This window comes from Osmerus eperlanus, chromosome 1 (genome assembly GCF_963692335.1).
Source record: "Osmerus eperlanus chromosome 1, fOsmEpe2.1, whole genome shotgun sequence".
Taxonomy (NCBI): domain Eukaryota; kingdom Metazoa; phylum Chordata; class Actinopteri; order Osmeriformes; family Osmeridae; genus Osmerus; species Osmerus eperlanus.
This window is the reverse complement of record NC_085018.1, coordinates 3,857,986-3,874,488: the sequence shown is the minus strand read 5'-3', so window position 1 is coordinate 3,874,488 and position 16,503 is coordinate 3,857,986. Positions and strand designations below refer to the sequence as shown.

General features: G+C 39.9%; 2 protein-coding genes across 2 annotated transcripts; one reads left to right on the top strand and one right to left on the bottom strand.

The window, feature by feature from the left end:
* The first annotated feature begins 1,336 nt into the window (after nt 1-1,336).
* myl9b (myosin, light chain 9b, regulatory) lies at nt 1,337-6,993 on the top strand. The gene is made up of 4 exons (XM_062450056.1): nt 1,337-1,453; nt 5,070-5,272; nt 5,500-5,661; nt 5,979-6,993. Exons 2-4 carry the CDS (start codon nt 5,089-5,091, stop codon nt 6,152-6,154), a joined length of 522 nt encoding a protein of 173 aa, XP_062306040.1. The 5' UTR covers nt 1,337-1,453; nt 5,070-5,088; the 3' UTR covers nt 6,155-6,993.
* On the bottom strand, nt 6,366-14,319 carry LOC134039909 (homeobox protein SIX5). The gene is made up of 3 exons (XM_062486117.1): nt 13,984-14,319; nt 12,218-12,471; nt 6,366-11,114 (listed from the first exon to the last, which is right to left on the bottom strand). Exons 1-3 carry the CDS (start codon nt 14,000-14,002, stop codon nt 9,741-9,743), a joined length of 1,647 nt encoding a protein of 548 aa, XP_062342101.1. The 5' UTR covers nt 14,003-14,319; the 3' UTR covers nt 6,366-9,740.
* Between the last annotated feature and the right edge of the window lie 2,184 nt (nt 14,320-16,503).

The window sequence follows — 16,503 nt, the reverse complement described above, 5'->3', positions numbered from 1 at the left end:
GAAAAGTCTCCGACAAAGGCCATACATTTTGTTATTTTTAATTGAAACGACACAAAAAACGACACCTTCACATCCATAGATAGATGGTGAATTAAACAACATTTAAATTAATCTAACCTACTGAAAGTTAAATGAAGGCCAAAATACCTGTATTTTATTTGTAAACCTAAGGTGAAGTATTTAAATATGTATAAGAGAATAAAAAGCTTATTGAGTCCATCCATCAAGTAGCCTCATGAGAATATAATTTTACCAACAGAGGGCATACTTTAACTACTAACGGAATTATGAAGTTGTCCTATAGGCCAGGGCGTGATGTAATTGCGAAATACAATTCTATAATTATAAATATTATATATGTATTAATGATATATAATTTATTAAATATAACCTACCTAATAATTTTCCTTAAAATCTCAAGTTTTTCAGGATTAGGGAATCATATTTGATATATTTGAAATGATTCTGAGATAATTTCAGCACTGGAATAGCACAGCTATTGATTTACATTAAGAATTACATTTACGAATACAAGCTATGATTATGAATGATAACATATGGAGTATCACTTACATCTCTCATATAGTAATAAGGAGTCTGTGTACCTCTGGAAATACATTCCTTTTCAACTTGATATTTGGATATATAGATGATATTTCTCTCAGTACCATGAAAAATATAATGGAAATGTTTAAATACTAATCAAGCAAATAATACTTTATTATATTTTATACTAAAAAAATGTTTTTTTATACTAAATTCTAAAAGGTTCTGGAGATTATTACCAAAACCCAATAATGTATGACCAGAAACATTTAAATGGTGGTTGTAACTAGTACACCTACATTTATTGAAAGGAAATACAGTCTGCTTATTTTGTTTAAATATATTATGGCAGATAATTAGTTTATGACCATACAACTGATGCTGCAACCTTGACATAGCAAAATAAGTTCCCTTAGACTCAGACACTAGTCAGTCAGAGCAAATTGCCTTTTTAAGTAGTCCCTTCAAGCTTCATAAACAAGCAGGGATCTCCGGCTTTAAAACACACCAGCCACTGGTATCGCCTCCATCCACTCCATCCTGAGAAGCAAACAAGAGAAAGCTCCTTTGAACGGCCAGGCCCTTCCGATATTTCACTAAATAAGGCAGGCTTATCGGAGTTCCTGTCATTTCATTCTCCTTCCCAAACATCCCAAGCTGTGCTGTGGCAGTTGCAAGCCTCAGCTTGCACATTCTTTTCCCTTGTATGGGTAAATGCCTTGAACTGGGACGGCTCTGTTTGGGACAGCCTGGTGAGGTGATTGGCTGCAGCAGAAAAGGGAGGGGCATTCACAGGCTGATGCTTTGAACAACTTTTCAGTGGGACTGCATGCATCTTCCTTCTGTAGTGAAAGACCAAGAGAAAAGGTTTGTAAAGGAACCCCAAATACAATTACCTGAAGCCAAGGTGAGATGGATTAATATTATTGTTTGTCTTTTGTAGTACTTTAGAGGAAGAGAAAAAGCACTGCGTTAAAAAAATAACTTTAGGTAGTCAGGGTCTTGCAAGTGAGTCAGTAGTGAGTGGCAAAGGAGAGATGGAGTTAAATAGTTCACCCTCCTCTAAGCAATACCTAAAGTCACCACCCCTGGCCTTAGAATCAGCTGCTGATCAAGGTAGGGCTCCAGGATTCTTAAAATGTGGGTGGGAAATTAAGGCTACACTCAAACTCTTATCATGGTAGATTAGACAGGGGTATTTTACCCATTCAGATACATTTTATTTTGCTCTCTTTCTCTTGTTTGCAATCACACATTCTGAATCCTCATTTGTAATTCACTTGTCATTATGTAAGCTTTTTGTTTTATTGAAAGAAGTAATTACATTTTAGTGTTTGGTTTTGGCATTCTTTGGGTTTGGCTCTGGAGTGTGCGGAGTGTTGATGCGTGGTCAGTGGTTAGGGTCAATAGTGATGTTCTGATGACATAGGTCTATGTGCACTTATGTGTGTGTCTGAACCCTAGCTGACAGAAGGAAGGATATACAGCTTTCAAACGGATACAAATCAGGCAAAGTACAAGTCATGGTATTTACGAGCCAAATGTTCAATTGAGTGATACCAAATCGAGTTCACATTTAAACATGAATCACTGGTCAGCCAAGGACAGTACATTTCACACCAGGAGCTTGAGTTATTAAAAATACAGCAGTAGCTGTCAGAGTGAGATTATGTCTTATCTCTGGAAACACATACTCTAAACATTCACAAAAATAATGATATTTTATGAGAGAACAATACATGAAGGTAGACTATGTAGACATTAACTGTAATTATAGTGAGTTTCTAGATAAAAGCATGGAGCGTATGAAAGGGGCCAGGGGACACATTAACAGATCTCTTAAAGAGAGACTCAAACAGTCAATGGTAAACAAATACAAATGACAAAGAACTAGCAAGTGAAGCAAATGACAACTCTGCCATTGCAGACATTAAAAGAACAAGTATCCGCCTGGTGTAGATATATATTTATAGCCTTACATTATGGGTGGAGGACATCAGCGCAATGTTGTACAATATGGAAATTGTCATCTCAGTTCTTTTTGAATGCACATAAAAAAATTGTTCTAAGGTTTCACACTTTGTGGCTTTATTCTTTAATGTCTTACGGTACAGTTTAGTAGCTGATAACTCTACACACTGGACTGCTTTGCATTGGAGATAGACCTAGGTGGAATTGTGGCCTTGTATTGAAGTAGACGTTTGATACTTGATTTGACGGATAGCACATGGAGAAAGACTGGCCCTTTGTATCAAACAAACCTGATAAAGAACTATTAGTCAAACAAGCTTGCACATATTTACTTTAGGTACAGCATGTGAATCTTTGTAATATCAAGAAGACCCTAACCATTATTATTTGGCAGAGGATCAGTCCACAAAAGATGGTTTATACACTGGAAATAAACCTTTACAGTGTAAATAATAATACTGACTATTATTCAGTTGGAACAAAGTGGGTATAGAGCTTTCCATTTGTAAAGAGGGTAAACCATTAAATCAACCAGTACAACTATATTATCATTTGCCTGAGAAACCATATTTTTGTCTTCTATACTGAAGCAATACAGTGTGGACACAGAATTTGCTATGATTGAGGTTATTTAACTGTGAATAACATGATAACCAAGAAATCGGTAACTACCAGAAGGGGCAAAAATACATTTATAGCAATTGTTTTGTATTTCCTTACATACATGCAGAATTACAGTACATTTATCCTCCACAAAACATATTTAGCTGTGTGTGTAAAGGTCCCTCCAAGTGGATGCTCTAGATCACCAATGCCACAGTAACTTGTTATGAATGATATCATACTTTGTCATTGCTCTTTTTAGAACTCCAAATGACTCAACTGTAATTACAGTTCCGATGTATTCTGTCCGTCATCACTGAGAGAGCCTGAAGCTACGTAACACTGGGCACTCACATAGTTACTCAGTGACATGAGATCCAAATTTGAGTGACAAGCCTAATTTTGGCAGGTTCTTAAAGAAATACAGTAATGTTTTTACTTACTGTAGGTAACAGTTTCTACCAGATGTAGCCTGTCTTCAGTATATTGCTGAAGCAGGCTGAAGATCTAGCTATCGAAGTCTGGAAACAATACCAGAGTGAGAGAGATAAGCAATTTAATTTGTGGTGTAATATATAGTCTCATGACAAAATAGATACTATTTCTAATCATTAGATACTTACTTAAATAAGTGATATGATGCTGTGTATACTGTTAATCACTTTGTACTTTCAATCTCATCAGCAGTTAAAGCATCTGTGACATGCTACATGAAATGTTATTTTATGTCAGAGTTGACTAACTGAAATACCAATTAACTGTATTTGTTCAGAATTAGGCTTAATAACATCCTTAATACTGGGTAAATAAACACACACAGAGGATCCATTTGATAAGTTTGAAATACCTCAAACAAAATGGCTCAGCTGTGAATGCAGGTAGAGAGGAGTCTCAGGTGCTTCATACATACATGTTATCACCAATAACATCATCCCAGAAAAAGTTTTTTATTGTATTATAGTATTGTGCACAGGTATGTATGGGTGTTCAATCTTGCTGAAATGAACAAGTCCAGAAATAGATCAGCATCAGGTTTAAAGTACGCAGCTGTATTTCCTGACTTGAGCCCGTTTATATTTTGGAGTGAATACTTTCATAGGCATTGTGATAAGACACACATGCACTTACTGTAATTCATGTGCACAGTTGAATAATGAGTTTCATCTCACAATTGCTCTCTCCACCTATCCTTTCTCTTTAACTCAGACACAGTGACAGAAACACACTATCAAGGGGGGGGGGGGGGGGGGCTTGGAAGGTTTGCGTTTCATGGGTACATTTAGATTTTATTATAATATTTAGATTATAATATTAGCAAATATGGACCAAATATTATATATCAATAACACAAATAAATCATAATACATTTTTGTCAAATCATTTGAAATGTAATCTAGTGTATGAAGTACAAATCCTAAAACGATACATTTTATAACTGAAGATGAGTAACATGGTTGAACATACTTATTTGGAGAGCAATATTTAATAATTTGTGGTTTGATTATAAACACGAGGCAGACTGCTGACATGAGTGGTTCATACATTTCTAACAGTAGAAAGATTAACTGAATGTGTTGTTTTATGTAATCGCTCATACTCAAAGGCACTTTTCCTTGTTGTGACAAATTCTCCTTGTTATAACTCCTGAATGCAGACTGTATTACACATCAAGTTAACGTGAGGTAAGAAAAGAATGTCTAAGCCTGGAAAAGTCATGAAGATTTTTTTGCCTTGCATGTTTTAGGAATGCCTTAAATAGGAGTCTTTCTGTAACATTGAGTATCAGTATGGGACATACAGTATGTCCCATTGTTGAGTGATTTCTTTGTGATGTTTGGCATATTTTGAAATAAGTATTTTAATCGCTACTGTAACTAGCCAGTCCCTCGACAATTTTCACTGACTGTCCTAACTTTCAATATTATCTGACCTCTAACCTTTGTCAACAGATCCATCCAAACCGCCACCATGTCGAGCAAACGTGCCAAGGGAAAGACCACAAAGAAGCGCCCGCAGAGGGCCACCTCAAACGTCTTTGCCATGTTTGACCAGTCCCAGATCCAGGAGTTCAAAGAGGCCTTTAACATGATCGACCAGAACCGTGACGGCTTTATCGACAAGGAGGATCTGCATGATATGCTGGCCTCTCTGGGTAAGGCACATGTCAAGGGGCTACTATTCACCCTATTGACTTCACGAAAGTAAGCGATTGGTTAGTGTAGTAGAATCACCACAGGAAGTAATACAATCTTCCACACTAATAATACAGAACATCCTGCTGTAAAAAAAATATTATTCATACTTTCATTGTTGGTCAACATGAGCACCAAGACTGAACTATCAGACTAACTACTCAACACCATATGGGGTTCTTCATAGGCAAGAACCCTTCGGATGAGTACTTGGAGGGGATGATGAGTGAAGCACCGGGGCCAATCAACTTCACCATGTTCCTCACCATGTTTGGAGAACGACTCAACGGAACTGACCCAGAAGATGTCATCCGTAATGCCTTTGCCTGCTTCGATGAGGAAGGATCAGGTGAAATACACTCACAAATCCAAGTCTACATCTAGTTTATAGAATAGAATATCTTTGTCATTGTACAATGTACAATGAAATAGGAGGCAATCCTCCTCAGGTGCACTGAATAAATACACAAGTTTATAAAATAAGATAAAAATGTAAAAAGATTTGTGCAGTTAATGATCTGAGTAGAAAAGTGGGCAACCACTAAACAGTAAAGTTGCATGTTACTCTTTAAAAAAAGAGAGTACACTAAGAAGGGAAGGCTGTATTTCAAAACAATTTGCAGAGGGTGGTGGATCAGGAGGCTAACAGCTTTGCATGCTCCGCAGGTGTGATCCACGAGGACCACCTGCGAGAGCTGCTGACCACCATGGGAGACCGCTTCACCGACGAGGAGGTGGACGAGCTGTTCCGTGAAGCTCCCATCGACAAGAAGGGCAATTTCAACTACGCAGAGTTCACCCGCATCCTCAAGCACGGCGCTAAGGACAAGGACGACATGTAGAGGACACATCTCTGACAGCTTCACATACGTGAAGGTGCTTGAGCAGCTGTGACCCTAACCTCTTCAGTATAGACTCGGGGTCAAGTAATATTGGAAATTAGTCTGGTTTATCCTGGTCAGACAGGAGGACTGTCAGGGGTTCTACTTCTGACAGTATTCCATCATGCCAGGCAAACTCAGTCAATTGTATAAGAAAATATTTTAAATTGCCTTTTTAGTTTCGCTAAAATGTACAAAGTGTGGTCTATTGAAGCGTGGTGCATCATGTCTTAACATTTAGGTGCATTCCCACAACATAAAAACAAATAGCTTTTATGTATTCAAATATGCGTGACATTATGTGCCAAGGAAGCCAAGTTGACTATTGAAATACATCCAGAACCTGTATGTGGACATCAGTGGCCACTACTAATAAACAGACCTGCAATCACAAATTCTCCCTCTGCATCTATTATTGAGCTATATCATGTTGAGAAAACACCTATACATATGTATGTTTTGACGAAGCAGGTAATGCCATAATTTACCTTAATTGTGTGTATCCTTTCACTCTACTAAAATATGACTGTATGAAGTTTCTCTGTAATTTGTGAGATGCAGAATGATTAAGTACATTGACCAATAAGTAATATTGTGAAGGAAATCAAACAGTATTTTGTAAAGTCTGTTCATTTTCAACATTGGACCCATAACAGACAATTAACAGGTGTGAGACCAACATGGGCCAGCTCCTCACTTCATTCCAGATGTTTAAGTGTATATCCTGAAATATTCATGCATTCAGTACAACTGTCAAACTTTTATAATCCATGAAAGAAAATAAATATTTCCCATATGAAGTACTTCTGTATGTTTCAGATAATACAAACAATTGTCTTCAGGATGTCCTCCAAAAAAACAGAATAGTTTGAGGACTTAAAAACATTCAAGCTACAAAGCAACAAGACATGTTAAGATTTGTAAAATTGTTTCCAGAGCTGTAAAATTGTGAAGGCCACCCACACTTTGTCTAAAATGGCAACAGCACCCTAGCTTTACCTTCTTTGCAAATACTTCAAGGTGTCTAAAAGGGTTTGATAACACAAAAAGCAGGTGATCCTTGCTATGTGCAACATCACAATATTGTGAAGTGCCTTCTATTTTTTCCATTCATCCGGTGGGTGGGTTCTAGTCATGACAGTATAGCTTAATGTAGTTTTGTATCTGTCTACAGTAGAATAAAAGAAAACAAGTGGATAGACCCTTACTATGAAAAAACAGAACTTTTATTTCTCTGAAATGCATGTACAAAACACATTTAAAGTTTAAGGCATATATTGCACAGACTAATCAAATTCTATGTAGAGGGGGTATGCTCCCTTAATCCCCGGTTTAAGGCACAATAGCCAGTTATACTGTCCAAAGCACATCAGCCATGATTCATACAACCAAATGTCTAAATATGTCTTTAGAATGCATTTGGTCTTAGAGATGCTATATATTGCATTTTCCAAGACATTCATGCAAAAAAACAAAAATAGCGTGACCTTGATATTTACATGCGTTTTCACATTGGCATCTATGCCCCCGAGTTTTATTCTGCATCTAAAATATGTTTCAAACCCTGCCTTTTCTAAATATTATTTCACCTTTCCAGTCTAGTCACAGTGGCGTACATGGTACTGAAAACAGTTGATTGGATTGTTTGTGTTCTATACAGTATCTACCTAACATTTACAAACATTCTCTGCTTCGTGTACAGTATGACCCAAGCCTGAACCGTCCTTTCCTAACCATGTGAACATTGAGGTATATAAAGCACGTCTAATACTGAGTACCTGTGAGACCAGGCTTCCTCCTTATGAACAAAGGACTGCTCAATATCAAGACATGAAAATCAAATATGAATGAATATCTGCCTTCAGTCATTGAGGACAAGGTGATCCATGCTCGTTGTCTAGACAAAAAGTTACACAGGATTCCACCTTTCCCTCTAGTTTTACCAAGCATTAGATAATAAAAACGAATAAAAATGGGCCATGGTTGTCAACAACATGTATGGCACTGGTAAACAATACAGGTGCGATAGCATTGCAAGTTAAAGCTATTTTGACTGGCCTATAACGACAACATAAGAATCACAGCATCAATACAGTATACAGATCATGTCATACCTGGGCCTCCAACTGCAGATCAACGTAACCACTTGTGTGCACCTGAAGTATTGACATGTTATGTCGTGTGTAACCTTGAATATACTTTTTATATACTGTTAAAAGGGATGGTTGGGATTCTGAATTGCCTAATTACTTTAGATATAGTGGGCTCTCAAGGTTCCATTCCTTCAATACATAGGCTGTGTGAACAAAGTTTGTCAAGACACTCGACATATCCAAAACAACACCTATAGGCATTTCCTTAAGACATTGCGGTTTAAATCAAAATGAACAAATCATATGGTTCCAATGTTTAACAACGGGGAAAGTTGGGGACTGAATTGTTAGTAATTGGGTTGCATCCCTAGAGGAAATGACACTGAGGTCACTTCACAGCAAATCCCCAGATCGTAGCCAAGTGTTTTCCCCCCCCGTTGCCACTGAACTGATTTCTGCAACAGCAGCAATGTGACCTCTTACTTTATCACACACACACTCTCACAAATACAGAGTCCACATTATACATCCACATTAAATACACCCTGGAAAATCATACACAATGCATTAAGACAGCACAGAGTAACATATATAAAACATTCCTTTTTCATATATACATTGAGAATACTGCTTACCTGCTAATAAACTGTTTTGGAAATGGGAATGGATAACAAAACCACCAAGGTAGATTGTTGTCAAATATACAAGTGGGGTTTTTCTGAATCCATCAAATTCAGAATCCATGCAGGCTCCTGAATCACAGTAGCTTTAAGGCAAACAGAGGGGAAAGTCATAAAAATGGAGAGAGATCACAGACACTGGAGTTCACCTGTGCAGTGAGGCTAACTACAGTACAGCCAATTTCCCTTCCGCACGCCTCTGCCACACAATGAGAAGATGGTGTGGGGAATAGGGTGGCTGTGGAATGCTTGCAATTTAAAGCCAGGCCAACGAAAAAAGAAAATCTAAAGTGCACAACTGTACAGGAGCATGGCGCTGGAGTGTCAAATAGAAAATGTTCACAACTTCTGCTGCAGGCCACCTTTTTAGCCTTGAAGGGAATGGTTGACAGTCTTGTAAATTGTCCCCACTCTATTTAACCAAGTCCGATCCTGCTACTGAAGACGCTTCCTCTGCTGGTGGTGGCTTCTAGACAGACCAACTGTACATAAAAAGAAAGTGTTTGAAAAGTGGAATTTAAAAACCATCAAAAGACTTGTTGTATATACCATGTGTCGTACATCCTGGAACGCTACTTGATAAATCATGTTTTAATGTTTTACCCAGGAGTAGCCTCCTTGGTAAAGTCCTGATAAAATATGTCCAAAAAGTCCTCAAAACACAGTCCTCAAAACAAATGTTTTCAGTTTTGAGTTGTTGATGTAGGAACAGTTTGCCAGAATTCCGATCGCAGGCACAAGGTTTAGCCAGTAGACAATAGTAGTCAATCTGCCTCAGTTGACCGTTTCGCTGACAGCCCGTATGGTGTGCTGTGGCCCCCACACCGTAGAGATTGGCATCTGGACAGCTTGGGTGGGCTGTCGGACATCATTGTGGACCACGCTCCACACACTGGGGATGACCGGAGGGGGCCTCTGGCCGCTGCTGCTCGGCAAGGGAGCCAGGGGCTGAAGGGCAGCAGGAAGCTGGGGGGCCAGCCCCCGGAAAGGAGCAAACGCTGGAGCTGGAAACCTGGACGAGGCATCATGGGCTGAACTTAAGATGGGGACTGCTGCTGGGGTACAGGTGGAAACGTGCACTGGAGCTAGGGTTTGGGTCAGGGCCACTGTAGGAGCAGAGACTGGGCTTGTGGCTACAGTGGAGACTATGCTTTGTAACGCATCTTGGTCCAGGGTTGAAACGGAACATGTAGCTGGCAATGTGGCAAGGGATGCACTTGAAGCCGCGATTAACACTGGTAACATGGAGCTACAAGTTGTTGCATGGACAATGGTTGGGGTAGGGGATTGTATCTGACCCAAGACAGACATTGTAGTTGGCAATACAGCTGGCACTTGGGCAGTGTTCAGTTGCATCTGGTTCATGCATGAAATAGCCTTTTTCACTGGACTCCATAAGACTTCACTGAAGGGGATTGGAGACAGTGATTGTAGTGGCGTAACCAAGGCTGATCCTGGAGACTCTTTCACTGGAACTGAAACTGGCACCAGAAAAGCTTTCTCTGAAGAACTTGATTCTCTGGGAGAGTTGGTCCCTTTATTACTGTCCTCTGGCGGGGGTGTTAGTCCCATGTCACTGCCATCCACTCTCTGCACTTCCATGACCTGACTGGCTCTCGAAGCTCCTTCTGTAGCCGTGCTCTGGCTCTCCTGGAGCCTCTTCACGTTCTCCTGCTCTGCGGCCCTCTGCAGCGCAGCATCCACCAGCAACCTCAGGTCACTGAAGTCGTGCGTAGGGAAGAGTTCTGGAGGAGTAGGGGGAGGGGTATTAAAGAGCCCTCCCGGGTGGTTAGCTCCAGTCACCCCTTCACCATCATTTTTCAGCAGGACTTGCGTATCCATCCGCATCAGCGCTTGGACCGACCCTTCTGGGCCAGGGTAGCCTGCTCCTGTTAGGATGGCCGTGGCAGTGCTGCCCAGCAGACTCAAGTCCAACATGGGGCCAGGGCAGATGACAGACGGGCGGGGCGGTGGAGGGGCAGAGGACGGGCTTCCAGGTAAACTGGCTTCGCTGGCTCCTCCTGTGGAGGGGCGCCCCTCACCCCTGGAGGCTCGTCTAGAGATGGTGAACTGGGTGGGGTCCTTGCCGTCCTTACGGAGAAGGTCAGGAAGGAGGCGCCGCCGGGCATTTATAAACCAGTTACAGATCTGAAGGAAACAGGAAGGTTTAAAGATTGTCGTTGGTAAACATATCAACTGCATTTAATGAGGCTATCTGATAGGAATTAACCCCCAAAATTATTAATCATTTGCATAAATAATTTAATGGAAGTAGTACATTATGAAGCCAATCCTTAAATTTGAATTAACACAAGTGAACAGCCATTTTCTCTGCCTGAGCAAATTAGGAGTGTTGTAAACAACATCAGATCTCATTTTCACTAGTAATTAGCAGGGCCAATCACATAACTAAGGGTTAAAACCATTTTCATTTAAGGCTAGATCTCAAACAGCTTCCACCCGCACAGGTCTCCATCATCTCTGGATCCACTGGGCCTCCCTCTGGTGGTGGAATCTCCCACACAGACCTAGCTGAGGGGAACCTCAGACAGCTGGAAATATTGAAATCTCAGCAAAAAATACTGAGCCACCCAGCACAAGCAAAGGCATTCGACTGCACTGGCTACATCTCTGCCTGTCCTGCAAGGGGAAATCATGTCCATTCTGTGTGTGTGTAAAGGACAAAAGAGAAAATTACTAAATGTGGTGTGAAACGGGAAGGCTGGGGAAATATCATACTCAACTGTACAGTGAAGAGTAGTTCATGATATTTGAACACAGTTTTGTTCCTCAGGACAGCCTAAAGCTGAGATTTTATGGGAATCTTATGACATATCTCAATACATTTTCTTCCTAGTAGCAGATGTTTCTGCCAATTCAGGTAGAAAATATGACTTGCCAAGTCAGTCAGGCTGATGAAAATGTATATCCTATACACTGGAATAATGTAGCTCAGTCTGGGGAAATGTTTTGGCTATGATCACATGTTCTGCCAGCTTTCATAAGGGTTGCCCCCATAAAGAGTTCCACTGTAACTAGCAAACCTTGTGTTTTGATTTAGCCCTGTTGATGCACTTCAGTGAACTAGACTAAAACATGTACTATGCAAGTATTTAAAACAAATTACCAGATAATATACCACATAAGCCCAGCATCGAAATATAAACATGGTCCTCTGGGCCAGACGCAGTACTAGTGCAGCTTCCTATACTGAAGTACGGTACAAGAGGGAGGCTGAGTGCTCGTCTCACCTGGAGCACAGAGAGGCTAGTCTGGCCTGACAGGCTGACCTTCTCCTGCTCTGAGGGATAGGCGTTGAAGCGGTGCTCGTACAGCCAGCTGCGCAGCACCTGTACCGCCTCCTTGGGCAGGTTGCCGCGACGACGGCGCTTGGCAGAGCCCCTTGCTCCTGATAGGTCGAGGGGAAAGCCATCGTCCTCAAAGGGGTCGCTGTCCGACATGGTCCAGGAGAACTCCTGCTCTCGAAGACGCTCTTCCTCCAGAGCTGAAGGGGGAGATGACAGTGTGAGTAACTGCTGAATTAAATGATTCTCTGTAGATAATACACATCTGCCTGATATAATGACCACCATAGATCGCACCATCCAACTATAGCCTAAGCAACAGCCATTCCAAAGATGTATGCTGTACAACTCAGATTAAAAGAAAATCTTGTTTGGGTTGGAATTGAAGCAAAAGGTGCCATATCTTCTTGTCTAGAACTTTGGTAAATTCAAAATGGAGCATGCATCCTGGGGGGGCAGGCCAGGCTGTAGAATGCAGCAAATGTATTTTCCCTTGGGTGAAATCTGACCCCTGGGGCAGCCCCTGGTCGCACAAAGGAGATTGTGTGCAAATCACCCATTTCTTGCAGTCGGCCTTAGGAGTCTTGACCATGCAAGAGGGCTGTTTTCACATTGTTGGGGTCATTTAGCTCAGACATTATGGATATAATATAAGTATAAACAATGTATTCTTAGTTGGATCATTAATGTGATCATGTTTTTCCACGGTAATTGTGATATTAAGTTTAGCTATGAAAGTAATGTTCTGCACATACTTCCACATGTGACCAGTTTGTCCTGACATATTGGCTGGGATAAGAGTTCCTGTTACACATGCAAATCCAATTGAAAATGTAACTGCATATAATCTTGTTTCTATGAGAAATGATTGCCTACATTTTACACCTACTGAGCATCTTAAAAGGAGGCAAGTTCATTTCTCTAGTAGCAATTATCTTGGATTGCTAGATAGACTGACAAAAAATGATTTGTTTTGCGCGATCAAGAAAGAGAAAATATAGTGCTATGTTTCTGGGGAAAAAAAGCTATACTTAGCTAAAAGATCGCCATGCGTTGACACTCGTCAACCAAAGTTCTGCTTACTAAAAGTACTTTTCTGGATAAAGCTCAATCATATTGTGGATACTGTGGTCACCCCTAAATCACCATGATGGCTCGACGTGGTAAGTAGCTAGAACCAACTGGCTCTGAACAAAGTAATGACCAACCTCAAACTTAAAACAAGGCTAGCTAGCTAGCCAACACACAATGGCTCGAAATTCGAATCAAATTTCGACTCAACATTCTTTTCAGTTTCGCCTTGTGGTTTTCCGTGTACAACCTCGTTTTTTCCCACGGTATATTCATTCTGATTGATTAGCAAACAACAACAAAAAAGCCGCTATTATAACACCAAGTTGGGTTGCTGAAGTTCTGCAAGCAAAATCTTGAGTTCACATCGTGTTTGCAAGCATACAAAGAAACCCTGAACGCACGCCCTTGCACATGCATGACTGTTCTCTGTCGCTCCGCCAGATGGACACCATGCTTCCAAAGATAACTAGCTGGTTAGCTGTCCCTCCAAATTCAAAGACAAACACACGCTGCATTTGCTCGCAACAAAAACCACATTCCATTTAAAAACAACAGTCAGACACACTAGGCTCAGAGACAGGCTATGGCACAGCGATTATAAACCTCATAATTTAAAGCACTGCTAAATTTAAATATACCTCGTTTGATAGGTTTCATTCTTTGTTGATGGCTTGGTTGAAAACACGCAGCTGTCGAAGTTCCGTGTACAATGTGTGCCCCCTGGGCCAAACGTTGACACAACGGGATTTTATTTCCAGATTATCTAGGTATTGCACGCGGAGTTATATTTTCACTACTTCAGTTCCTCTTTCTTGTAGCATACATGTGATGTTGTTTGGTGGAGCAATTTCTTCCCATTGCGTTCCCTTTGTAGTCATATAAAATTATTTGTGTGTCGCTCGGCTTTTACCTGCACGCAGCAACACACTCTTTGCCAATCTGACAGTCGAAGCTGAATTGATCCCGCCTCCGGTTCACTCGCTAGCCAATGACGACGTTTTATTCCCAGTAGATGGGGTTGTGTCATCATTGCTGGTTGACTGACAGGAGAAGCATTTCATTCAAAATTCACTGCAACACTTGACTGAAGAATGTTAGTTTTCCGACATTGCAGAAATTCCAGGTTTAGACATCCGCGCTTTTGTTTTGACAACGTTTAAGGTTGACCATGAAAATCGTGTAATTTAATCTTCGTGGTCTAGTCGGCAAATGCGTTTATGTAACGGATACTGTATTGTTACATAAATGGAATAGAATACGAGCCATCAGAAAACGATTGTGGTGGATTACTTAATTAAATGTTACGGTAAATGGTAAATGCTCAAAAAATAGGGGAGCCCCAATGTGTTTTCGCACGGTCGCTCATTCTTCTGATATATACATTCTCTTTCTTATGCAGGAATTTACTCCTTAAAAAGAAGTGCCTGTGGGGGAGACAGCTTGTTCGGGTCTCAATGCATGAGACTGTATGCCCAGAGTACATTGTAAATGCAGCATTAATCATGGCTACTGTAAGAAAATGGCTTGCAGCCAAACGATCTACCATCATCACATGTCATGGAAAGTCCCTGAGAGTAAAATGTGCCTAGCATTTCAAGCAATGACCATGATAAACATCTTGAGAAAGTATTATGTGCATTTTATTGAATGATACTTCTCTTGATCATACATGATGTACATATTTGAACAAACAAGCTCTCAGAAATTGTATAAATAAATCTACAGTATTGTAAAAGATTAATTCTTGTCATTTGCATTTTGTTCTATTTATAGCAGATTATTTTGATGAGAATGTAGGGAATTAGGCTACATTTTTGCAAAATGTTCATGTTAATCCTAATAACATACCAGTTTACTAAACTTTTGTATTGCATGATATGAGTTTAATGTAACCAGAGTAGATATTGACTGGAGCCATCATGATTTTAGGAACAAAACATCCATTCATTCATATCTATCTCAACATTCTATACTTAACTGAAAACCCAGACACACAGTTTATTGATTCTTTTTACAACATTATCAATTGCAGATAAATCAATTAATCATCAGTAAAATATGTGCTTGTTTCATAAAATATTCATTATTATAGTAATTTTTGCTACATTTTATATCATAGAACATTGGTGCTCCTGCACCATTTCCCAAACATAATTGACATTATAGAGAAAGGCAGACAATACAGTAAAGAGAGACATCTTTTAACTAATCAAGCCAATGGACCAGGTACTCAGATGAATTGTTACCAATTAACAGATTTTTCTTCGGGTACATTACATATTAGACAACCCAACAAGTCACTTGACTTGGGCTAGCCGTCAGTTTGATGTACAATAGATCAATACAAATTCTCTTGTAATTGATTTACTTTCAAAAACTCCATATCAAGAACAAGTAAGAACTAATATTGGTTGCCCCTGTGTGAGTATGATAATTTAGATAAAATAGAAAAGGTAAAATTCAAGAAACACTAAATAACTATGTGGCTGATGGTTTGCCACATTAAACCTAATCGTCATCACATAATGAATCGGCAGAATCTTGGAGTTAAATCTGTTCTGCTACAAATTAAAGATAGCAGTGTTTTTACACATCAAAAGAGTAGTAAGACTAGTTAATGTTTCTGCATAGATATGAGACTTAAAACATGGAGAGTTATGGGACATATATTTTGACTCTAACATACCTTTACACCTCACAAAGCATAATGTATATCTAAATTCGAATTCAATACAGAAAACTGACAACCTTTTTTAAATTATTGCAACAGAAACTGATACTACTGATAGTTAAATTGTGACACTAAACCAGGTTAGACTTGGATGCTAAGGCTTTAGAGGAGTCAGCCAGTCACACCACTTACATGTCCTTCTAGTTAGTTTCCGAGCCAATCACATGGTTCAAACCAAGGCTACGGACTAATTTGTTTAGATTGAGCTGAGTTTCTAAATAATCAAGGACTTAAAATTAAGTTCCAGTGCAGGTACAAGAGATGTGCAATATCAGGAATGTGTTTACCACTTTCTCCACTGCTTTAATGTTCACCATGTCAAGTATCTTGATTCCTGGTAAGGAATCACATCAACATCAAGTTGCAATCCTACAACAGCCACGCCACCCACAGTCTCAAATGGTGGATGGAAGATGAAGATTCAGAG

What these genes read in the sequence shown, in the direction of transcription:
- myl9b (XM_062450056.1), top strand. Translation starts at nt 5,089, where the DNA reads ATGTCGAGCAAACGTGCCAAGGGAAAGACCACAAAGAAGCGCCCGCAG. An exon ending in TGATATGCTGGCCTCTCTGG is followed by an intron (nt 5,273 to 5,499) that starts GTAAGGCACATG and finishes GGTTCTTCATAG; the next exon opens with GCAAGAACCCTTCGGATGAG. An exon ending in CTTCGATGAGGAAGGATCAG is followed by an intron (nt 5,662 to 5,978) that starts GTGAAATACACT and finishes CATGCTCCGCAG; the next exon opens with GTGTGATCCACGAGGACCAC.
- LOC134039909 (XM_062486117.1), bottom strand. An exon ending in CTAGCCTCTCTGTGCTCCAG is followed by an intron (nt 11,115 to 12,217) that starts GTGAGACGAGCA and finishes TGTTTCCTTCAG; the next exon opens with ATCTGTAACTGGTTTATAAA.